This window comes from Pollicipes pollicipes, unplaced genomic scaffold, assembly GCF_011947565.3.
Source record: "Pollicipes pollicipes isolate AB1234 unplaced genomic scaffold, Ppol_2.1 Scaffold_4295;HRSCAF=5057_pilon_pilon_pilon, whole genome shotgun sequence".
Taxonomy (NCBI): Eukaryota; Metazoa; Arthropoda; class Thecostraca; order Pollicipedomorpha; family Pollicipedidae; genus Pollicipes; species Pollicipes pollicipes.
Window position 1 is genome coordinate 41,387,461 of NW_023596461.1, and position 25,200 is coordinate 41,412,660.

Genomic DNA, 25,200 nt, shown 5'->3' on the forward strand with positions numbered 1-25,200 from the left:
CCCCACGGCTAGACGTTCCGCCCGCCGATCGGAGAGTCAGGCCCGTAAGGCGGCCTGGAGCTTTAACGTCCATGACGTGGACAGCGCGATAAAGCCGGTCGCTTTGGAATTGTCGAGTCCGTGATGTGCTATACGTCACACATGATTCACCCCAATTCCATGTTTTTTAGGGTATGTTCTGTTCCCAGCAATCAAAGGATTAGAAGTTTTATTAAAATCACCTTCTTTTTTCCTTAAATCATAGTCGTCACGTACTGCAGCGATAGGGTGCGATCTCACCTGCTTGTCCAGCGCCACTCCAGCAACTCATCCGTGCCGCCGTGCACACACGTCCGACACGTCGCGGCTAATCCCCCCTCCCCCCCCCCCACCGCCGTCGCCGCGTTCCGCCGTGCCCAGCGCCGCGCTGTCGGTGTCGGTGTCAGTGTCAGTGTCACATGGCGGGCCGGGCCGCGCGATTTATTGCCCGGCCACATCATTACACCGGGTTAGCCGACTGATGGGCCTGTCCGGGCGGCGGCCGACCGGCAGGTCCCACCAGAGCCCGATGGATGCGAGCAGGCGCGGTCCGACCCGCCGGGCGGGACGCTGCCGATCGCTTAAGAGCCCGAGCCGATAAAGCAATCGTTAAGCTCTTTTATGAGGTTGCAGGGCGCGAGCGACGGCTTATCGGTGCACGATAGTGCGAGCGCCCGTTCCCGGCTCAGCGACCGTTGGTCAGGCCAGTTCAGGAAAGACGTCCACGCGCGTGATCCGCGCTCGTCTTCCCGCGGCGTTGCAGTCATCTGGTGTTACTTGCCTGTGCTGCAGTGCGATCACCCAGCCGGCTGCAGGGGATGTCTTCCTGTGAGGCCGCAGCGACGTGCAGTCTCCGACCGACCGCCCGACACCCGGCTATTAATTGGGGCGATTTGCTAACCCTGTGCTCAGTGCCGGAAGTCTGTAAGTGGACCACAGCCCGTGGCGACGCTACCACGAAGTCATGGTCGAGCCGCGGTGTCCTGGTTAACGCTGCGATTCGCTGTATTTTGCGGTTTGAAACAGGTGGCTGAGGTGGTGCTTGTGTTCCGGAATGGTGGGGATGGATTCGACGCAGAATGTCAGATCTCCCGCGGCTTTCGGAAGAACATCTTGGGAAAATGAGTGGCAGGTCCATTCGTGCTTTAACTTTGTCGACCATGCATTTGGCGAAGTCACTCGAAGTTAATTTGCCCAGGCCGCCCAGAAGCCAAGCCCTGGGCTCTGAAGGAGACCTCGGCGAGACACGGCCCACCGCCTGGCGCGGCGGTGCACGCCAGATCCCGGTGTCTGACAAGTGATATTGAAATATCACGTTTTCACCCGGGGAGTGGTCGTAAACTCCGGCGATCGTTACGTTGTTGAGCTCCACCATTACACGTGAGAAGCGGCACGCTGGCTGCAGCCATTTATATGCACGAGTCCACCCTGAGAGCCATGGAGAATGGATGCTACGGCAATTTAAGATATAGGTTCTGGACGTTGTCTTATTGCTATGGCACTGAGACGATGCAGATGCCTTGCCTTGGACGCCGTATATGTTTTTGAGACCACTACGTGGGCCAACTGCGCAAATAATAGCCTGGACGCCACAAAACATACCAACTCCGTCAGTTCAGCTGTACTTCTGCACCTCTGAAAAATCGACTATTTTACGCACGAAAGATGACGCCATTAATTTGTACAGCTCTTGAACAATCCTTGAACTTGAACAATTGAGCAAACAAACAACAAACTTGAACAAAGTTAGCAAGTGAAATGTTGTGCTTCGCCACTAAGCGCATTGAAATTTATAACCAAATGCGCCTGTACAGCCGCCACCGTCTCTGACCCCCTTCGGCCCCCGGCCCCCGTCTCTGACCCCCTTCGGCCCCCGGCCACCGTCTCTGACCCCCTTCGGCCCCGGCCACCGTCTCTGGCCTCCCTTCGGCCCCCGGCCACCAGCTCTGGCCTCCCTTCGGCCCCCGGCCACCAGCGTCTCTGGCCTCCCTTCGGTCCCCGGCCACCAGCGCTCCACCGCGGGCTGACACACTCGTACGTTGCAGACTCCGCGCGCCATGATCGTCCCCGGCGAGGCGCAGCTGCCGTTCGCGGCGAAGCTGGCGCGGCTGCCGGCGCCGGCGGGCGTGCGGCTCGACGCGCCCGACGCGCCATCGCCACCGCCGCGGCGAGACCTGCGCACCGCGTGGAAGAAGCGGCACAACGAGCGCTACCGGCGCGAGCAGCAGCAGCAGCGGGCGGCGGCGGCGCTCAGCCCGCGCCAACGCCTACGCGCCAGCCAGGAGACGCCGTACCCGCGCTACGAGCGGGCCGCTGCAGGTGGACGTGCGGCCGTCGGAGGGCGCCGGTGAGGTGCCGTACGACCTGTCGCGGCGCGCCGAGCACCAGCGCATGTCGCCGGCCAGTGACCCAAGCCTGGCCGGCGCCGCCGAGCAGCCGCTCGACCTCACCGTCCGCAAGCCGGCCGACCAGGACGAGAATATGAACGAGGTGGGGCCGCAGAGGTGGCCCGAGGGGCCGGCCATCGAGCCGCCGCCGCCGCCCGGGGAGCCGTCAGCGGCTTCGCCGCCGCTCCCTCCCGAGGCGTCCCCGACGCATCACTCAGCGGGGTCATCGACCTCCCCTGCGGTGGAGTTGCGATCGCTTCATCCTCTGGGGTCTCCGCTGGCTCCTCCAGAGGAGCCACTGTCGCATCTCCCAGCGAGGTCTCCGGCGCTCCCTCCAACAGTGTCGCCAGTTCAGTATTCCACGGGATCACTGACTCATCATTCGACGGGCCCAGCGGTGTCTGCGGCAGGTTCGCCACTGCGGCCCCCCACGGGGTCACCGGTGTTCCGTCAGGCCGCTTCCCCGCCGCAACAGCCCTCTGGGTCACCGACACACCCGCCAGCGGCTTCATCGGGGTACATGCTGGTCAGGTCACCGTTGCACTTGCCAGCAAGATCGAGAGAGCATCCAAGCTCGATGATGCGCCCTGCAATTAGCACACTGGGGCCCCTAGTGCATCCCCCGAGGCGGTCACCGATATACCGCCCGACAGAGTCACCGATGCACCATCTAGCGAGGTCACCGGAGCATTCTGTGGAGTCGCCACTGCATCCTGCAGCAGGGTCTCCAGCACTTCACCCCGCCGTGTCACTAGCGCACCCTCTACCCGAGTCGCATCTGCAGCCACCTGCGGGGTCACCGGTATACCGCACCGTGGCGTCGCCCCTACGCCACCCTCCGCCGTCCCCCGTGCACACGGACGCGGTGCCGAAGGACGCCACCGCGATGCACTTCCCTTCGAGGTCTTCCGCCCACCCCTCAATCCGGTCACCGGCCGAAGGCCCGGCGCGATCGTCGGTGCACGTTCAGGAGCTGGCGGCGGCGGCGCGCCCCGCCGGCGGCTCCCCGCACTCGGCGGCCGGACCGCCGCAGTCCTACCCAGCCGTGCAGCCGATGCCGCTCCTCATGCGGCCGCCGGCGTACCGGGCCGACCCGCAGCCACGCCTGCAGCCCGCCTACCACGCCGGGCCCGACGGCGCCTGGCTGGTGACCGCCGCGTCCGAGCTGTCGCCGCCGCAGGCGCAGGCATACCTGCTGCAGGCGCGCCACGGTCCGCCGGCACCGACGGCAAGGCCCGAGTTCGCCCGGCCCATGGTGGTGCGCACGGCCGGGCTGGAGCTGGCGCCGCTGCGGCGCGGCCCGCCGCCCGAGCCGGCGCCGCCCGCGCAGGAGAAGCCGCCCGGCACGTTCCAGATGATGCGCGCGCAGATCGAGCCCATCAACGTGTCGCGCAGTCAGACACAGAGCACCAGCCGGCTCAAGGACAAGTACTGGTGCAAGTTCTGTGGCAAGAACTTCCCGCGCTCGGCCAACCTGACGCGCCACCTGCGCACGCACACGGGCGAGCAGCCGTACAAGTGCAAGTACTGTGAGCGCTCGTTTAGCATCTCGTCCAACCTGCAGCGCCACATCCGCAACATCCACAACAAGGAGAAGCCGTTCCGGTGTCCGCTCTGCGACCGCTGCTTCGGCCAGCAGACCAACCTGGACCGGCACCTGCGCAAGCACGAGTCGGACGGGCCGACCATCCTGGACGGCGAAACTCCGCGGCGGCCGTACACGGTGCGCCGCGGCTCGCCGGCCGCCTCAACTGGCGGCAGCCGCACCGACTCCGACTCTGACTCCGACTCGGACGAGATCGACGTCGAAACGCCGGACAGTCCGGACGAGCCGCCGTCGCTGCAGATCGACGAGTCGGCTGGTGCGTCGGAGCCGGCGAGCGGCGGCGGCGACGGCGGCGACGGCGACGGCGGCGACCGATCTACCTAGCACCGCCGGCGGCCGTCGGTGGTGTCAAGCCTAACTGAAGGGGGGGGGGACTCGAGGCTGCCAATTCGCGAAGTTACCTGAGGTGCTGCAATCAGCGTGTTCAGAGACGTAGTCAGCGTGATCCGCGGGGAGGCCGGCACGGCCGCAGACGTGTTCGTATTTATTTATGGCGTGCGCTGCAATGGTAGCGAATGAGGTAGTAGGTATGGTGCATTAGTTTTGAGGCGCGCATCTTTTGGTAGGAGCTCATTACTGTCGCTGTAAACCCCTGTGAACGGATTCCGGAAGAACCCGGGATTGGTCGAATCTTAATCGGAAGTTCGAAGCCATTAACTGGTTTCTGATGATATCCCAGAACTGATCAACTGATACCGACTAGGTTAAAAATGGATCACTATTGTTCTCCTCGAACATAGACGATAATAAACGTGCAATCAAAGACACTGACAATAGAGTGCGTATTTATACAATGGAAATGTCCGTGAAGCATTCCAATTTTTGCGGTCTAGACTAGTCATTGTTAAGAAATGTCCACGGTTTGAGCGTATTGGCAATAAAGTGTCCCGAGATGGCTTGCGCTGTTTCTGCTTCATTAACCGACCTGGAGGAGCGCCGCGGCGAACATGGTCTGCCTGCGCACGACGGCGTTCACGCCTCACGCCCGGGCGGCTGCAGACAAACACTGACATTTACGGCCCAGACACAGCCCTATCACCGCAGGGCCGTGATTGGCGTCAGCAGCTGATGACAAACGTCCACGCCCCACTGCTGACCTTCGCAGCTCAGTCCTCTGCAACCGACGCCGGCATTACCATTGTAAAATGCCGCAGCTTGGTAATTATTGCCCATGCATCAATAGGTCGTACAAGTGGAGCACGTGGCCTCACGTCATGATTCAGCCCCTCGACTATGCTCATCACGTCTGAGTTGCGCTGCTTAATGAGCGCATTACGATAGAAACTACTAGATAGCAATCAATCAATGCCCTATGAAAACTTTATGTCAGAATTAGACCGCTCTGGAATTTACTAACTAGGAAGGCAATTAAAAGTGATAGCGATCATTAAAGCTTTGAGCGATTGCCACTGTATGGTGGACAGCCATCTCGAAAGCATGACGTGGAGGTCATCAGACACCAACCACCGAACACCTGCATGTATTGGGTCCGACGTCGGCGGTGCAACCTCTGACCCTTCGCTCGCATCGCCCAATTCCCGCTAGATGTCAGCAGTGTCTGCCTGCCGGCCCGGCTGTCACCGGGTGCGCCTGGCCAGCAACGCGTTGGAGGGAAGGCAGCCCGGAGGGGATTGCGGGCCGGACAGGTCCCGCTGCGCGTCCCATCTGTCCCGCACCACCGCCCGCCCGTACACCGCACTGCGGTCATCTGACATCGGCCTCGCTGCGCCACTCGGCGCGGACACAGTCGGACGCCGCGGCCCGGGACCGACGGCCGCTTCCGGCGGACGCGGCGCCGGAGCGACCGGCCGTCAACGCGTGATCAGTGCTGGGGCAGCCGGCCGCGTCGGCGGCGCTTTCTCCGGCGCTGGGCGGCGCCGGCGGGCGTGCCGGCCGGACCGCCGGCGCCGGCCCCGCCCAGGCGGCCGCCGCCCGGCGCGCGGTCAAGGCTTGTGACGAAGCCTGGCGCGCCGCGAAGGCTGTGCGAGTCGCTGGCTGGTACCGCCTGAGTGGGGTACGACATATCCCGTTGGCGGCGGTTTAGGCTGCGAACTGATCGGGTGAACAGGGGTGGTGTCACGAGCAGGCGGCGGAAGACGACTGCAGCTAGACGTTGTTGATACACAACGCCAAGGGAAGGGATGTCGTGTATTACGCCTCACACACGCGGAACAGCTCCTGGATCGTTTCCACGCCACTAAACCAGGCCTTCTCCCACTTGGCGCAGGCGTCCGCCGTCTGTTGGACGGCGGCGGACCACACTTCAACTCCGGCGACTCGCTCGCTGGCCCAGGCCTCGAGGCACGCGGCGCGCGCCTCTTCCACGGCCGCCGCCAGCGCCAGCTCCAGCGACCGCCGCCCATCGGCGCTGAGGTGCGCGGCACCGGCCAGCGGAAACAGCGCGGCACTGCACGACTGCGCCACGTACGCCGCGTTCAGCTCAAAGCCGCGGCACAGCTCGTCACGTGCCACACCGCACTCGCCGTCGAGTGCGTGCAGCTCGCCGACGTACGTCTCCTTCTCGGCGATGGCCTGCTCGACGAGCGCCAGCAGGCGGGGGTGCATGTTGGGGTGGCCGAGGGCCGGCCGCAGTCGGCGCTCTAGCTCGGCGGCCGTGCGCCGCCACTCGTCCTGCCGGGCTGCCAGCTGACGCTCGCAGTCGCGCGTTAGACTCGCCGCCTGGCGACAGTACAGCTGCGCTTGATGACGAAACACCAGCGCCGGGATGCTCGCCGCCTGCGCCGCGAACGCGCTGAACTCGTCACAGAACTCGGCGAAGCACGACAGCTGGTACTCGACGCTCTGAGCGTAGTGCACCTGGAAACGGGCGTAGACGAGGGCGAGGAACTCCTCGAACGTGGCCGGGATGAAGCCCGGACGAGTGACCGCCCGACTGCCCTTCATGGCATAGAAGCCGACCGCCGTAGTCTTTGTCTCCTCCAGCACAGTGAGGATCTTCCGTTTGATCTTCTGGATAAAATTGTTGGAGTCATCCGGGTCCTCAACATCCCCAAATATCATCATCCGCACCTCGGGATCTTCCATTTTTGAAAGCAATGGCTTCTTCTTCTCGTTTTCACGCCGACTGCGTTTCTGCGACTTGGCCGATTTGTGCTTGGCTCTGGTGGCCGTCGGGGTCGTCGAGTCCTGATTGCCAGACACGTCGGCTGCGTAGCTAGATGACCCCGGCGCCTCCCCCGATATGACCGAAGACAGGAACGTTCCCTCGGAGGGCGCCAGATCGTGATTAGCCTGTGTCTCCTCCCCAGCGGCTGAGAGGATGGCCTGTCCCGTCCTGCCACCACTTCCAGCGGGGTCCTTCGCGCCATCCTGGTGGCGGGTGCCGGGCGATTTGTTCCCTTTGGCGCGGGACTTGACGCCGAGTTTTCCCTCTTCCGCACCGCTGTCGAAGGTGCCCTGTTCGACGCCGTCGGTGAGTCGCACGGTAGCGCCATCTGTAACCGTGTCGCGAAACGTTTCGGTCGCAGATCCGTTAGGAGGCAAGCCGGTAGCAGATGGCGCTGCGGTCGACTGGCCCGCCTCCTCCGCGGACGCTCTAGACTGTTCCGACTCTGTCGGAGGGTGCGCGATCGGCATTTGGAAAGAGACGGTGCCGTTCAGGGGAGCGTAATAGAGGTACTGATGACGGGGAACCAACTGCGAGAAGATCTCCCCGACAAGATCCAGAATAGATGTCCCCTCGGTTATGCAAGCCGACAACCCCACCGACTGGTGTTCCCACTCGACGGAAGTTGTCGGCTCGAAGAAAATGCTCAGCTGACTCTCTCTTTTCAAGTTAACTTTCCACGTCTTCTCGTACTGATCTATTCTTTCCGTAAGTTTTTCAATCATAGTTCTGGTTTGCTGTGTTTCTTCTTGGTCGATGCGAACCTCAGACTTAATCAGTGTCTGAATGGACACAAAGCTGTGCTGCATGCTTTCAGACAGCTTAACATCTCCAATCTGACCCCTAATGCTAGCGTCCACCCTTCGAATAGATTCATCCAGAAGCGAGCACAATATTTCCATTTTGTGCTCCAGACTTTTGACGTGCGCCTTTCCCGTCTGGTCAATGGTGAGCAGCAGCCTCCTCAACGACCCGCGATACTTGGAGATCTCATCTTTGCTGAAATTCCCAATAACAGCCTCGCCTTTGTCATCCCGCCGGACCACGGGCCGTCGCGGGCTGCGCTTCCTGGCCGAGCCTCCAGCCGACGAGCCCCGTCTGGTGTCGGCCCGGCCCGCTGACGCCGCGCTCCGCTTCCCCGCCGAGCTCCTGCTGCCCCTTCCCGACCTCCGCTGGGCCTGCTGCCGCGACGCGCCGGCGCCGGCGCCGTCGGCCGCGCCGCCGGCGCCGGCCGCGTGCGTCTCCACGGTCTCCGTCGGGTCGGCCTGCGGGATCAGCTGATCCAGGAACGCCTCCGTGCTGGCGATCAGGTCGGCGCTAAACGCAGTCACGCGCTGCCGGAAGACGCCCGACCGCTCCACCAGATACTCGACGAAGCGCGTCTCGCGCTGCGTCATCTGCGTCAGCATCATCTCCAGGACGTAGCTGCGCGTGGCCGAGCGCGAGCGTGCCTCGTGCTGCGTCATCCAGGCGCGGTCCTCGGCCAGCCGCTCCTGCATGCACTCCAGCTCGGCACTCAGGAGCGACTGTAGATCCTGCCGACGACGCGCGCGGCCCGAGAGCACGCGCGGGTCAGCCCGGCTGGGGCACACCAGGCAATGCAGACCCGCTCGCACATAACGCTAACACCCAAAGGTACAAAAGCACACACATGTTGGGTATATGCGCAGCGAAGGCGCGTGTGTGTGCCTCTGCCACTCGCTTAAAAGCGCACATATTCGACACGCCATATGAATAATTTCCACGCGGATGCATCTACGCACGCCCAATTTCAACCCCCACGAAAACGCACCATGCAGTCCACCAGCGCTGAAAATCGTCGACGTATACCATCAGCGGCCTTCGCCTTCAGGGAACGCTCAGGCGAATCGGCGGGGTGCGAGCGACCCCTCACTGCCCGGAAGACAACCAGCGCACGGTCGAGCGTAACTGCGCGCGCTGAGGCGGGGTGCGGGCGACCCCTCACTGCCCGGAAGATAATCAGCGCACGGCCGAGCGTAATGCGCGCGCTGAGGCGGGGCGCGAGCGACCCCTCACTGCCGGAAAAACATCAGCGCACGGCCGAGCGTAACTGCGCGGCGCTGAGGGCGGGTGCGAGCGACCCCTCACTGCCGGAAAACAGTCAGCGCACGGCCGAGCGTAACTGCGCGCGCTGAGGCGGGGTGCGAGCGACCCCTCACTGCCGGAAAACAGTCAGTGCACGGCCGAGCGTAACTGCGCGCGCTGAGGCGGGTGCGAGCGACCCCTCACTGCCGGAAAACAGTCAGCGCACGGCCGAGCGTAACTGCGCGCGCTGAGGCGGGCTACGAGCGACCCCTCACTGTCCGGAAGACAATCAGCGCACGGCCGAGCGTAACTGCGCGCGCTGAGGCGGGCTACGAGCGACCCCTCACTGCTCGGAAGACAACCAGCGCACGGCCCGATGCGTAACTGCCGCGCCTGAGGCGGGGTGCGAGCGACCCCTCACTGCCCGGAAGACAGTCAGCGCACGGCCGAGCGTAACTGCGCGCGCTGTGGCGGGGTCGCCCGGTAGCCGGCAGCGTCGGCCGGGCGTGTGCCAGCTCCGGGGGCGAGGCCATCCCGCCGCCCCGCGCCCGCCCCGCCCCGCCCCGCCCCGCCCCGCCTCGGGCCGCACGCGGCAAGGTCACGGCAGCACGCTCGCTCTGCAGAGGGGCGCATCAGATGGTATCGGGGCGCTCTCCCCACCCTGCGGTCCTGCTCTGGGGGCCGTGTCTAACTGTAACAGCCGGGATGAGCGGCGGAGGGGAGGAGTGAGAGGGGGGAGGGGGGGGGGCGTCTGCGGTCGGGCACGGATGCACGGGATGTCGGCCATGACTGGTCAGCTGGAGGTCGCCCGGACTGAAAAACGGAGCGGGGTTCCGAAGGGCATCGCCGAGCAATCATAACAGCTCCCGGACAGAGAAGGTAAGAGCCAGAGAGGAGAGGAGGAGAGAAGGAAAGAGAGAGAAAAGGAAGGAGAGAGGGAGAGAGAGAGGAAGAGAGAGAGAGAAAGAGAAAGAGGGAGAGGAAGAGAGAGAGAGAGGGAGAGAGAGGGGGAGAGAGAGAGAGAGCGAGAGAGAGAGAAAGAGGGAGGGAGAGAGAGAGAGAGGGGGGAGAATGAGAAAGGAGGAGGAGGAGGGAGGGGTCGGAGAAAATGAAGAATGTCGTTCCGATGAGTGAATGCAGATAGGTGGATGGAAATGGATAGGTCGATTGATAAGTGAACAACATTTCTAAATGGAACCACACCTCTGATGCCTATGCAAGAAAGCATTAAAAGATGCATCCAACAATAGCCCGAACGATATAGCACAGAATCCTGCCGTCGACGGACGAGCATGGCCGGTAGGTGATGACAGGCGGCGCGCCCGAGGCCGTTACCGCGAGCTGCTCACTGACGGATCGGCAGTGGCTGTCCACTCGCTGCTGGTGCAGCTGAATCTCAGACGAGCGACGGTCGTGTACTGTCGTCTCAATCTCGGACACCCTGAGAACAGTTGTGTTAGGCCAAGTTCCCTTGTCAATAAACATATAATCTCTTCACATCAGCATTGGCCATGGCCCTGCGCAGCGCCCTGTGTTTATGTCGCTGGTATTTACCAGCAGATCTGGCGAGGGGCGGCGATCAGCGATGCACCCCAATCAGTCGTTAATGAGCTCCCATGCAGTGGAACAGTTTGAGGGCCCTGTTATTTTCACCTTTCTTAAACGTGCGCTCCAATTTCAGGGTTGGTGTTTAGTGTTAGATGTATCGCCCTAGCATTAAGGATGATCTAGAACATAATCTGCGCTATCATCGATATAGCATATTTGATGAACGACACAGGCACACGATTTTCTGATAGCACAATAAAACATAACTCACGCGATTAAATCAAGCAGCAATTATTTTCGCGTAAAACTTGCAACACTGATGCAGCTCTTGTGTTATGTTGAACAGCATCGATATGAATGGCTATCCATAACATTGCCAGTGGGTTAAGAGTCTACCAGCGATACCATACACACAATAGTTGTGCTACATAAACACAGCAACATTAAACAGTCATATCGTTGGTGTCAGCAGTGGTCGTAATTGCCACAGATGTCTTAAATACCTGAGCGACAGCTCCTCAGCCTTTCTGTTAAACACGGCCTTCATGGCCTTCAGCTTGTCCAGCAAGAAGTCCCCCAGGTCCTGTTCCAGTCTGCGCCGCTCCCACGAGAGAAACCAGTGGATGTTAGCCGCGGACAGGGACTGCAGCTCGGCCAGGGTTTCAGGCGCAAGAAGAACCTGCATGGAATTGGCCGAATACGATCAGGATAATCAGCGACCTCATTCCGGGAGACCACGATATAAATAGCGCCGCCAGTGACGTGACAGCACTATTTAACTATTTGGCCCTGCCATCACGGTCAAGAAATAAAATTGGATATGAAACGTGCAGAGATATGCTCTTTCTGACAGATATGCCACTAACACGTGTAAAGTTCAGCTGGCTTGATTTCCAGTTTAATGGACATTCAACTTCAAGCTACCGGGTTCGACTGCGGCACCGGCTTTAGACAGCACAGCTGATCACCTCAACGCCCCATCGTCGCTCATCATCACCCTGGAGCTGGCATGTGCCCAACTCACCCGGCGACAGGGGGCCAGCAGCCGGTGGCAGCCCCCGGGGGGCTCCTCCGGCGGCGGCTCGGCCGACGTCACCGTGCCCTCCAGCTTCTCGGATACGTTGGCCAGCGCCAGGCTTGTCTCGGCCTCGAGCCTCTCACTGTAGGCGAGCAGAAGCAGCAGGCGCCGCTCCTGTGCCGACGCGGCGCAGCATAACACGACGAAAGACGAAAAACCGGGTGGGGGTGGGGGTGGGGTGGGTGGGGTTCTTTCTCGCTTGGCTGCGCCCTTACTGTCGGGGCACAGTAGTGGGTAACACGCTGTTCAGATACCGCAAAGCTTGCACATTATCCTGATCAGCCATGGGAGGTTACCACACTTTCGCATCATCCTGACCCGCCTCGGGAGGCTACGCTCTCTGTCAGCAAATAAGGTGGCACACGAGGAACAATACGCGGCTGCTTTACATTTAAGAAAACTGGATTTCCGCACGCAATTTCAGGGAGTGTTCCACACATGTATAGCCTTTTGAACTGAAATAGCCATGTTAACGAGCATTCGGTGTGGTTCAAGTCCTGCCCATCTTAACACGCCTCCAGGTGGCCGGTCGAATACGATTTACTCGGGTGGGGGTAAATTTGACCACCTGAGATCTCAAAAACTGAGAAAGTTTAAGAGACACTTAATTAATGAGACACTTAATTCACAAGACAGGTTGACTTGTATATGAGATCCCTTGTGTCAAACTTTGATAATCCTAGATTATAGCCATGGGGTCAAATAAGAGCACACAAGGTCAACCTTCAGAATGGTGTCTGAAGTGTCCCCAAGCCCCCTCGTGCAACCGCCGTAAGGCTAAACACTTGTCCTAAGCAAAAGACCAATGGCGTTCAACTAAGGTCGGTGACCTTGTCTGACCTTTATGAGGTCAAAGTCACCAAATGACTACGAGATGCTCCTATTTTACCATTTGTCTGTTGCGGCCCCCATTCTTAAAAATTCAAATGAGCAGCAGAAGCTGCCGCATACACCAAGCCCCGGGTAAAAAAGCAGATTAGTTTTGACCTCGGTCTGACCTTCATATCTGACCCTAGGTCAATGGAATTGGATGCTATTCTACGTGCAATCGGTTTATTTCCTATGAAACTATCTCCGATATGTAAGGCTTCGTCTAACACTCGTTGCATCACATTGAACGATTTCATAAAAATGCCCTTCACCGACAGCCATGGTCTGACTTTGATCTGCCTTTGATAAGGTCAGCGACCTTAGAAGATGCATCTAACACTTTTGCATCAAGGGATCCGCTTTTCAGGTTTTTCCACCTTTGTAAAGTTTGGCGCGTTTACGCCGCGCCGTTCGGAAATCATTCTGGAAAAACCTGCGGGGTGGGGGGCTAATTTGGCCCCGACCAAGCGCACGACCAAGACCTAAGACCCTTTAGTTTCTGAGCTAAGCGCCCATGAAGATGTGCAGATTATTTTGTATAAAAGTGAATTGAGATGAAATCCTTGCGATACTCATATACTTTATGTTCGTTTGCACGCACCCGGGTAGCCGGCTGATACCCTTCGCTCGGGTGGGGTCAATTTGAACCCAGTAAGATCTCTGGAACTAAGAAAGCTGGAGACACCAAACTTGCAGGGTGTGTTGATCTGTACGTGAGCTCACTTAAGTCAAATTTTGAGGCCACTAGGTCATAATCTTTGGGTCAAATAAGGTCAAATAAGGTTAAATTCCAGGTTCGTCTCCAAAGTTCCCAGAGCCTAGATAACTGTTCCTAAGCACAAGGTCACAAGCTCATTTAAGATCAGTAACCTTGCTTGACCTTTTGAAGGTCATGGTGATACAAACCATACCAGACTGCTCTGAGCTTGAATTTGAATAAGGGACAAAGATTACGCTAGGCGGTATGCTCTTTAAAAAATGTCGACATGGGTCATCTTAGGTCAATGACCTATTATGACCTTTAAGAAGTCAAATGAAGATGTATGATGCTGTTCCTCCCATCAATGAATTCAAAATGAGCACCGGAAAATACCCCATATAGCAAGCCCTAGAGCAATAAAACAGGTTTATTTTGACCTTGGTCTGACCATCATACCTGACCATAGGTCAACTTAATTTGCTCATTCAATGTTTGTGTTGCCTAATAAAGCATCCCAGAGATGTGTAGCTTCGTCAAGCACTCCGTTGTTGCATCAGATTGAACGATTCCCTAGAAGTTGGCTTTGCTGAAACCATGGCCTGACTTTGACCTGCCATACGTCAGCGACTTTACGAGGTATGTCTAGATTTTTTATACCAAACAATCCGATATTTAATTTTCAACATCTATGCAAACTTTGGCCCGGCTATGCCGTGCCGTTCGAAAACCATTCTGGAAAAACCTTCCGAGGGTCAATTTGACCCCCACCCGAGCGCGTGTTAAGTAAGTTGCATTGTAGATGAATTTTCAGTAATGGGTCTCACAGGGTCAAAATTTATATAATCACTATAGTCGTATATGAATATATAATACGTATATGCTATATGTAGTTATTTTATTAGTATATATGATTATAGTTGAATTTTTGACTCCGTAAGCAAAGTTCGTGACCGAAAATTCATCAAAAATACAACTTACTTAACAATCGTCACGTACATAAATATTGTATGGAGGTCATCTGAATTCCCTTTAAATACTTGCCATGCCTTGCATTGTACAAGTACTGTACCACCACATATAATCTTATGCAGATTATTTAGTGCAGGCTATTTCAAGGTTATTCAGGCATTCATGACACCATAATAACGTCATTCCAGTCCGGACATTCCACTGGTCATGCGGCGATCAAGGCCAAGAAGCATATCATTGCCAAGTTGTTTATATCTGGCGTTCGTGAGTACGATATCCAGATGCAGCGGCCGTCAACAGACTCTTAATCAATGGTGTGCAAGGCACGATGACGCAGTGGACAAATGACGGAATGAAGGGTCATAGTTACTAAAAAGAGAACTTGTGTTGTCTGGAGCAGTCTCTTCCACTTTAAAGTATATCAATAGCTTTAAGTGAGCTTATTTCATCATATCTGATGCTTGATGCAATCTCTTCAAATGTGAAGCATTCTCTTAAAGTCAGTTGGCAGTTTTTGCAGTTGGCTCTTTCGCATTTATTTGTCGCCGTCCCGGAAGTGTAGCCGGCAACGCGCTGTTCCTCACCTGGAACTGCTCGTAAGTGGGCAGGAATCCCTGCATGGTGCGCGCCAGCGTCTGCTGGATCTGGTGCACCTTGTTCACTTTGGACTCCTCCAGCATGCTGATGACGGCCTTGTTGATCTTCTGCTCTAGCTGCGCCTCCTTGCCGGCCTGCTGAGTGTCCACCGCCTGGCGGCCAGCAATGGAACTATTGAACGGGCGCTGTCCAGGCATCCGGCCACATACACGCACACGCTCGCGCACACGCGCGCACGCACGCACGAGCGCACGTGTGGAGACATACACGTATGCGCACACACACGCATGCACGTATACAAACATGCTCGTACGCACGCATACACGCACGCACGCATGCACGCAGCGCATCTCAAGCCACGTGTGACACTGCCGCTGGGTGGCGGGTCGAAGCACATGGGCCCAGCTAGCGGTGTCCATGGTATCAACGGCCCTCGTGAGCGGCTTCGTGAGGTGCTGGCGCGGCGCTCAATATGTGGTCCAGAACACAGCCATCATCAACCTCGTCAATGACCTGTGACCTCCACACAGGGAGGTTCTCCGGCCGAGCGTCGGCTCCATGCATTTTAAGCGGATAAAAACAAGCGAAATATGCTCAAACCATTTTGGCATATTCATGCATAACATCGACTAACACAGGCAGAGCTCAGTAATGGGACGGGCATCTGCTAATTGTAAGGAAGATTTGGAAATGGCAGACCGTGAATAAGCATGGATGAGCGATACTGATGACCACAAATCAAGAGCTAACAGCAAACATAGCGCATAGGCGTAATGGATGTCGCTGGAGCGTTGATCGGCGTCAACACCATCGTCTTCGGCCTCACCTGTAGCTGAAGCTCCAGCTTTTTGGCGTACCGCTCGCGCTCGCCCAGATGCAGAGAGAACACCTCACAGGAGGAGGCGATGTAGTTGTACAGGTGGTCCACTTGGCCCGGCGCCGTCTGTCGACGCGCGTTTGCTGTCACACGTCGCCGATTCAGAGGATGGGGCAGTTGAGACAAAGAAAGTGGCCCGAAATACAGAGGCGTGGACGGAGATGAGAATGAGTGTATCGAGGAGGAGGATAGTGAGTAGCGATGAAAAGGAGCAGGTTGACGTAAGCATGCGTGAGCTGAGATGAGGAAGAAAAAGCTGCCATGGTGATGAGTGGATTGGGGTGGGGATGAGCGGGCCGAGATGAGGGTGAGCGCCCTCCGTTGGTGGTGATTGGGTGGGGTTAGGTGGAGATGAGCGAGCCTAGATGAGTGTGAGCGCCCTCCGTTGGTGGTGATTGGGTGGGATTAGATAGGGATGAGCGGGCCGAGCGAGATGTGAGTGAGTGCCTTCCATTGGTGGTGATTGGGTGGTGTTAGATAGGGATAAGCGGGCCGAGATGAGGGTGAGTGCCCTCCGTTGGTGGTGATTGGGTGGGCTTAGGTAGGGATAAGTGGGCCGAGATGAGGGTGAGCGTCTTCTGTTGGTGGTGATTGGGTGGGGTTAGGTGGGGATAAGCGGGCTGAGCTGAGAGTGAGTGCCCTCCGTTGGTGATGCTTAGGTGGGGTTAGGTGGGGATAAGCGAGCCGAGATGAGGGTGAGTGCCATCTGTTGGTGATGATTGGGTGGTTGGGCGGGGATGAGCGTGAAGTTGATCGTATCATTATCGTCTGCTATGAAAGCCTGCTTTGTTATACAATGTTGATCAGGCTACAGCCCGACGTCGACCTTACGCTCCAGGCAATTACAAATTGCAAGGGACTTCGACCAGACGACCAGAGTGAGCCAGACCACAGTGACCAGACCAGACCAGAATGACCAGAGGGGCCGGAGTGAAAAACACGCGTTTCATTATTAGTGCATGCGACATGACATCTGTTAACGTCACCCAGCCAGAGTTATGCGTAGGCGCAGAGCAGTAAAGAGGTTACAGCTAGATACACCACAGACTACAATGAACTTCGTGGGATAAAAACGAGCGATTCCCTTAGCTGCTGTTACAGAAGCTCCCCGAGCTTGCTCTAGGATTTTACTGATGATTGCTTACCTTGACCACTGCCTCCCAGCATCTCTCCGATTTCCGCATGTTATCCTCCACCTTCTTACGGATGGGTCCGAACATGACGGAGGTGTGCCCGTCCGCCAGAGTTTCCCAGGTGTCGCCATCAGTCACCTCCCTGTCGGCGGCGGGCGACTTCAGCTGCTCATCCGGTCAACTTGTGACAGCCGTACGAAGCGGGTGGCGTCCATTGTAGCGGTGCACACCCATGATCACTAAATGCTGTTTGTTGGGCGACGACCGGGAAGGCAGCAATCCATAGCAATCAGGTCGCAAATTCGAAGTCGCATTTCAAGTGCATACCAAAACATCCCAATCTACACACGAAGCTTCCAAAGACGGTTTGGTACCGGCGACGTGCAGAGAAGACTGTGATCACATTGGCAATCCCGACAGCTACAAGCCACATGGGTGATTACCTCACAATAAAAATAAACCACACTGTCACGCTTCAAATGACCTCACTTTCCACAAACATGTTTGCCCACTCGCTGTGGACTCGAATAACCTCACGCTAAATTGATTTGCTGTCTTGCTGGCCGCCAGATCAAGGACATGGATATAACATGAAAGGAACGCACGGATCGAGAATGAGTCATTTATGATGGCCCAGTCATAGATCAGTCCAAATGCGTCACAAAAACGACGGGCGGAGTTTGACGGCTTCCATAACAGCGGCTTGCGGACGAGGTCGGCTTCAGAGCGCCTCTCGGTCCACCGTCCCCTCATTAGCCGCGGACTGGCATGGGCGTGGTCCGGTGTTGGCTCCGACGCCGGGCAGCTTGGCGCCCAGTCAGAACGTCCGCGCCCGGTTCGGAGAGGCGTTGGGAATAGCAAAGAGAAGGCGACGATACCAGCTCCTGCTAGTGAGATCTTACAGCCCCTGTCGCTAGCCGCGTGTCAAATGATGACCACCACCCAGCAGGCGTGTCCGAAGGCTGCTGATTAGTGCGCAGGGCTGTCGTTCTCCGCCCAACTTACTGCTGAACCGCCCAGCGTACAAGCCGCACTTCAGCCTCCATTACGCCGGGGGGGGGGGGGGTGTGGAGGGAGGGGGTCAAGAGAAGTCCAGGCTGAACCGCTCAGTGTATCACCCGCACCTCAGCCTCCATCACGCCGGGAGGGGGTAGGAAGGGGGTCGGGGAAGGTCTAGCCTGAACCCGACGTGGCATGGGTGTCCACAGATGCACGGACTCCATCCGTCTTGTTCAAAGGCCGTTTCACAGGCGGCAGCCAGCGACACCTGCACCAGTCTCCGTCGGGAGAGGCCGCGTGGCCTCCACATTCCCGCGATCGCCTCGCAGATGTCCGCCTCCTCGCGAGCTCGCCGCCGTCAGTCTGACGACATCGCGAGCACCGCACACGTGCCAGGACAACTGATGAGACCGTCCAGCGCCGAAGCGCCCATGAAGCGGACCAATGCCCTCTTCGCTTCCCGGAGCATCATACGTATAACGCGGGGTTACGTGAGATGCTGAAATTGCCGACCTGGTGAGCGAGGTATCCGATAACTCGCTTCCCCCGAGAATATTCTTGTGCCTCTTTAAGGTCTCCATTGGTTCAATTCGAGTCTGACAGGACATGTGCCAGACGGCCACGATGCTGGCGCGGACTGGCAGTGGTACCGTGTTTGAAGCATCTGAACGAGCCCGGCGCAGGCTGCGACGCCAAGAGAATGGACTTCAATGCTGATAACCACCTTTAGCTCCTCTATACCTCCTTTTTTCCAGCCCAAAGACTCGGCCATCCAGTCTGTGGAGGGAGTGGGGCAACATATAATGCGCGCAGGGCAGACTCGTTGGAGGTCTTCAGGCATGTCAGCTGTAATTCGAGGTGATTACTCCGTCCGGTGAGTTTCTCTGTGTGCACCGTTCTACTGGAACCCCTCAGGTGCCCGCGGAAGACATCGCCAGAAATAACACCGTCCCACTGGAACCACTCAGACGCCCGAGGAAGCCCTCGCCAGGGGTAACACCGTCCTGTTGGAACCACTCAGACGCCCGAGGAAGCCCTCGCCAGAGGTAACACCGTCCTGTTGGAACCACTCAGACGCCCGAGGAAGCCCTCGCCAGAGGTAACACCGTCCCACTGGAACCACTGACGCATACCCCGAGGGAAGCACCTCTCGCCAGAGGTAACACCCCCGTTTTCCCCCTGTTGGAATACCATCAGACGCCCGAGGAAGGAAGCCCTCGCCAGATAATAACACCGTCCTGTAGGAGCTATTCAGATGCCCGAGGAGGAAGCCCTCCGCCAGAAATACAACAGCCGTCCTGTAGGAGCTATTCAGAGCCCAAAGAAGGCCCTCGCCAGAGGCACCACACTCGTCCCGTTAAAACCACTCAGACGCCCGAAGGAGGTCCTCGGCCGTCGGGCTCAGGGTCGCGAGAGCTTCTTCGTGCGCTGCATTTGTAACGCTCCCCGTCCACAGTGGCCGCTTCATCACTGCCGCCAGTGACAGCCGACGGTCAGCGCAATTCGCGGCCGAACAGCAGGCTTTGGTCATTGCAATGGGTAGAGATATCCCCCAGAAGATCGTGAAATGATTCTCATCGGAAAGCAAGATGTGTTCGAAGAAATCCGAGGTCATTGCCATATTTTCCTCAAATTGTCTGCGTATGAACACTTGCTTGTTTTGCCTGCAATCGACTGTTTGTGCTGTAGCTGCAGGGTTAGCGTTTGTGCTGTAGCTGTATTCCATACGGAAGCTGCCGGAGACCCTGCCTCATAATTGCGTGCAGCGTGCTCTTCTTTACGGCAAGATCCTGGGAGCGTGTCTCAGTGAGCGCTGCGGGATTTGGCACGATCGCAACCGGGACCCAGTCTTACACGTACCCTTGTTTCCATTTGTCACCACGCTCCAAATCAGCGGCTTAAATGGAGCTACGTCAACTGACACATGACAGGTATTAGAGCCATTCTTAAATTTGTTGGGCATCCTTTCCACGCCTATGATCGAATCGTAGCGTAAAAAGACACATCTTAGAAGAGAATATTTGTGCCGTCAAGTTGTAAGCATATTGAGTAACATGTTCGCATAGCACTTCTCTTGCTGACATCTGGCAATGGTATCATGCAGATGTCAACAATCTCATAGCCCCGAAGGCTTGCTCCCTAAAACAAAGGTCTGTTCCCCGTAGGTACGAAATGACCGCTCCGTCCAAAACACCGCTGGCCCTCTCCCTGGGTGTCCAGCCCTGGTGGCGCCCCTGCCCATGACGTCAGCACCAGCCAGCCGGCACGGAGCCGTCCGCCTGTTGCAGCAGCTGTCTGAGACCCGCTTGCTCACGACCCGCCCTGGGATGTTATTGCTGGATGGCGCTGTCCACTTGTGCCGGGCGTCGCCACGGCTCCGCGGACAGCCAGGGGACCGCCGGTCCCCGGCTGTGACGTCAACGAGACCAAGGCCGGCGCCGCCGCGCGCGCCCCAGGTCGCGGAAGCGGACCGGTCCTTGTCGGTGGTGCGGAGGACACCGGCGTGCGGACAGGGACAGCGGGCGGTCGGGTCAGCACTCAGACCCGTTGTATGGACGCTGGGCACCAAACGGGCGGGAGCTTTGAAATGTCTCGCCTTTCCCACCCACACTTACCGATAATAATTGTAACAATGACGTATGGTGGCTTCTTTGCCTTTGAAGTTTAAGTGACAACGAGGAATGCGTCCAATAAATCATAAGGAATGTGCAAAGCAGTGCCACAGGACCATATTGCCCGCACCAGCGCCAAATGTCTTCAGCATGTTTTTTTCAGTTTGGTCCACATAACTCATGTCTACCAATAACAATAGTTAATACTAACGACCTCGTAAAAAGTTGCACCCAATCCCATCACACGTATCAGTGCGCCAGTATTTGATAAATCAAAGCTGCTCTCAGTGGCTTGCTTCCTACCAGCTCGCACCGTTCCGTCTCTGCTGGCACGCAATGGCCAGTTAGGTGCACGACCCGATCACATCGTCACGGATATGGGATCACGACTAATCTTTCCGCCTATCTCGACCAGATGAGGAATTTTATGCCTCAATCCTTTCTCGCCCGCATCAGCATAGTGGCTAGCAGGCAAGAGCGACACGACCAACCTATCACTGCTAAGACGGATGGCTGGCTGGTAATCGTCTGAAATTAGTCTGCAAGGTGGAAAAGTTGGACATGGCCGTCGATCATTGCTCAGGAAGTCGTGCATGCATTTTCAAGTTCTGTACAGCCAGCCAAAAAAAAAAATTGTTGAAACATAAGGCCCAGAGAAAATTCAAGTCTCTGAAGAAAGTGGGAAATTGACATTTGTATTTAGATTGATATTCAGGGACTAACCAACTTGACATATGCAACGAGGGCATTCAGTTCCTCGTGTTTCGGCGTTGTGAGCTCAGCTTTCTTAGCGTGATCATAAACACGGGTTGGCACATGGATTGTTGGGAATAGAGCCGATGTCTGCTTTATAGTGACGTTTACCCGGTACGTTCTGGCATATTGAGGGTTGATGACTGAGCCATAACGTTGCTGAACCCAAGCGACGTCTCAAAAATGTCATTTTAGTAAGACATATGCCTTCCTTTTTACCCTAGGAATGTGTAGATTAATTAGGAATGTCCGAAACAATTTCACAGCTTCGATTTTTTACCCATGCGTAAACCTCTAAGACGTTATCATATGACCCTTAACAGCTGGATATCCATGGGCAACTTGGCTTCGTCCAAATTCCTGACAATGCACCCTCTGAATCTTACGCGTAGGTCAGCATCAGCTTTCTGCTTGGTACTGAGTACGCTGACCTGCAAAGATCACTGGAGAGGCCTACACAGACAGGTCAGTGCAACCTTTGCACTTCATATCTGATTCGATGTCGGCTTTTTGTGGGACGCTACCTAATTTCATCTACGCAGGTTGCCAGATTGACCTGGGTTTCGGGGTATTATTGATGCAATGCATGGGTACCATTGCACAGGCTGTGGAAGACCGTGGTTGTACCTACGACGCTTCAAACACGGTGGTCAGAAATTCAAGCTTGTAGTTTACTTGCAGTATCACGATGGCCTGACTAAGGACAGGTACTGTGGGCCATGTTCAGACTTACTTTACCGTCTGTCTATTTATACTCCCGGTAAGTACCCTCTGTATGCACATACATATACATAATATTCTCTGCCTATTGTTGTACAATACCTTATGGTGACTACACGCAAAATGTTGTGCTCACACGTTATTCACCTACGCTGGGCCATGAATTAGTATTGTTTGGCTGTAAGCAGTCGGTTGGGTTTCGTTCAGTAATGCGCTGTAAACGCATCCTAAGCCGAATACATGGAGGCGTTCCAATGGTTCTATGGGGGACTCGTTTTCTGATCTCGCGGCGCTATAAATGTCAAAATAGTAAGGAGAAATCAAACTAAGTCTCTTCCGTGACTTGAGGAGGTTCCACCAAGCAATTCATGGCAAAAAGCCGGCACCGATCACGCAGGTTCTCCGTGGAACACAACCACAGAATATTGTGCAAAACCGGTTCCACGATGAAAATTTGCGTACTTACATATCCAAGTTCGTTGCTTGTTCAAATATTAATGGAATATTAACTAAATTAATATTCTATCAATAATATACATCGATTAATAAAATTGATAGATTGATAGAATTTGACTGACAATTATCATAGCAACTAGATGATACGAAATCCTATCTATCCTCTACAGATTTTAACAAAGGCGTCAAGAAGCCTGAATTAAGGCACACAACAGCTTTGCGGGACTAGTGTTGCACACCAGCCCTTCCCACGCTAGCGCTTAGATGACTAATACGTACATAATCTGGACACGCGGTATTCCACAAGGAACCTATTGCGAAATGCACGGAAACTAGGATAGTTTGCCACTGGGGCTTGACGGCAGAATCGGTCACTGAGGCTGTATGGCGTCGCCTGCCTCTCATCCCGGCGGCAAGGGCGGGCACGGCGCGACGAATCGAACGGTGAACCCCTGTTTTCCCAGACACTTAGCTGAAAACTCTTCTATCGATACTCAGAAAGAAAGTTTACTTGAGGCGTAACTTAAGTTTTTTTTCGTCAACCCTATCAACATAGCCGGCAAACTTTATGCTGAATCCGTTTTTTTTTTGTTTCGGCATCATGTACTCAATTCGTCATTTTACGTTTTTGCATTTGGTCCAATGGGACCAAATTATTAAGTACTCTAAACGTGAAGTGGCAAATAAGCAGATGACGATGAAACAAACACGCCACCGGAGTAACAACGTAAGCTATTTTGATAGCCTGGACGGCAAACCACTGTCTTTTTTTGTTATCCTACTTGTATATTTCATATTTGGTACCGATTTATGTCCCTGTCAAACACTGTTTGCGTGAAAGGGGTGACATATCCAATGTCTGGCATTTCACGGTAAGTGCCACCCATATTAGTGACCTGTCATTGCCCTGGATTGGGCCATAAACTAGTGTTGGTTGAAGCCGGTGAATTACAAAAAAAAATGTCGTAGAAGGATAACAGCAGCTGCTCAAATACTCACACGAGCCCCTCATATACCACGCGTTTGCATGAGCAAGTTTATAAGCGAGGAGCAATCAACAGGGTTTCATAAGCCATAAAGCACTCAAACAGCCATACTAAATCGCTTCAGTGACCTGAGGTCGAATTAGGCAGTGCTCAGTAGAATGCCGTACTAATTCATGCATGATGTCCAGGCTCTAGAAAACAATGAAAACACTAGAAAATTAGAGCGAAGTGGATTGGCCCATAATCCAGAGGGATTTCATGCAGTTGCTATATTGTTTTAAATGCAGTGGTGAAAAGGTGGCATCATGTTCCATTTGTGTTAGACAATACGGAAATTACCTGACACCTACTGGCAATACTGCGTCATTTTTTGATCCCAGTGCCCTACGCTGCATTTGGTGACGTGCAACAAATTATGACAATTAAAAAGCCTATTGTTGACATGGACTCGGTCATGGTCCACTGACCTAAAATGATCCAGGTCAACATTTTGCTCTTAGGAACATACTACCTAGCATAGTATTCGTCACTTATTCGAATACAAAACTCAAAGCAGTCTTGCATGACTTTGGTCGCCATGACCTTCAAAATGTCAAAAAGGTCACTAACCTTAAATGAGCATGTGATCTTTTGCTTGGAACATTTGTCTAGGCTCTGGGGGCACTTTGGGGACCAGCCTGGTGTTTGACCTTGTTTGACCTAATTTTAGCCAAAGATCACAACCTAGGAGCCTCAAACTTGGACCTAAGTGAGAATGTGTGCAGATCAAGACGCCATGTGAATTTGGTGTCCCTAAATCTTTTAGTTCTTGAGATCTCAGGGGGAGGTTCAAATTGACCCCCACTCGAGCGAAGGGTATCCAACCGGCCACCCGGGCGCTTGTTAAAGGGAGTGTCCCACAATGGGGTTTGAATCGAAACAGCCATCATGAAGTTCATTCGATGCAGTTCACAGCTCTCTCCTTAAAACACAAACCCCTCTAGTTTCTGAGCAGCATACCCGTGAAGGTGTGCAGACTTGCAAGGAGACTATTTTAAGGTCACCCAGACATTTATGACGTCATAATAGCCTTATTAAAATCCTGCCATTCTGTTGGCCATGCGGCGTCAAGGCCAATAAAACTAAAATTGACCGTTGTTCATATCTGGCGTACGTGAGCGCCATTTCCAGATATAACGGCCGTCAATTAGCTCTCAATCGATGTTGTGCAAGGCACGATGGCCCAATTTGACTGTTTAAATGTTGACGCATTGAGGAGCATATTTACTAAACAGAGAAATTGTGTTGTCTGGAACAGCCTTTTGCGATTTCAGCACAGCAATAGTTATAAATGGCTCATTTCGTCAGATCTGATACTTGCTTTAATGTCTTCTGACGTGGGGTTTTCCCTTCAGCTGTTAAGACGAGTGCTCATTTCCCGGTCCAGCAGCGTTAAAGAAGCGGGATATCACCGAACGGAGGGAACTAGGTAACTCTGATTATCTCTGGAGACGCTGCCCACCACAAAGCCAGCCCTGGGTCATGCTTGGGCGCAGCGGCCTTGAGGTACACTGGCAAAAGTCTGAACAAAATTGATAAAACTAAAGACATCCATCGATAAAGAGTTGCATGCCTTGATGAGCTTCTAAGGCGTTTTTAACTCACTAGTAAAAACAAAACTATAGCTTTGTTAAGGTTTGTGAGAGTTTCTCACTGATCTGTCGAGGACCACTAGGGTA

General features: G+C 55.3%; 2 protein-coding genes across 2 annotated transcripts in view; one reads left to right on the top strand and one right to left on the bottom strand.

The window, feature by feature from the left end:
* Positions 1-3,704: 3,704 nt before the first annotated feature.
* LOC119096974 (MDS1 and EVI1 complex locus protein EVI1-B-like) lies at positions 3,705-4,296 on the top strand (the record flags this gene model as incomplete). Its single annotated transcript, XM_037219977.1, has 1 exon — positions 3,705-4,296. A coding segment is annotated over exon 1 (537 nt), but the record flags the coding sequence as incomplete, so codon positions are not given.
* Positions 4,297-6,162: 1,866 nt separating this feature from the next.
* LOC119097552 (uncharacterized) overlaps positions 6,163-25,200 on the bottom strand; it is a 29,262-nt gene continuing 10,224 nt past the window's right edge. Inside the window, exons 7-16 of the mRNA XM_037220584.1 lie at positions 16,969-17,098; positions 15,773-15,889; positions 14,934-15,098; positions 11,757-11,924; positions 11,236-11,411; positions 10,520-10,625; positions 8,378-8,673; positions 6,727-7,132; positions 6,400-6,543; positions 6,163-6,249 (exon numbers count right to left, since the gene is read on the bottom strand). Of these exons, the coding sequence (XP_037076479.1) occupies positions 6,163-6,249; positions 6,400-6,543; positions 6,727-7,132; positions 8,378-8,673; positions 10,520-10,625; positions 11,236-11,411; positions 11,757-11,924; positions 14,934-15,098; positions 15,773-15,889; positions 16,969-17,098 (1,795 nt within the window). The remainder of the gene's footprint in view (positions 6,250-6,399; positions 6,544-6,726; positions 7,133-8,377; positions 8,674-10,519; positions 10,626-11,235; positions 11,412-11,756; positions 11,925-14,933; positions 15,099-15,772; positions 15,890-16,968; positions 17,099-25,200) is intronic.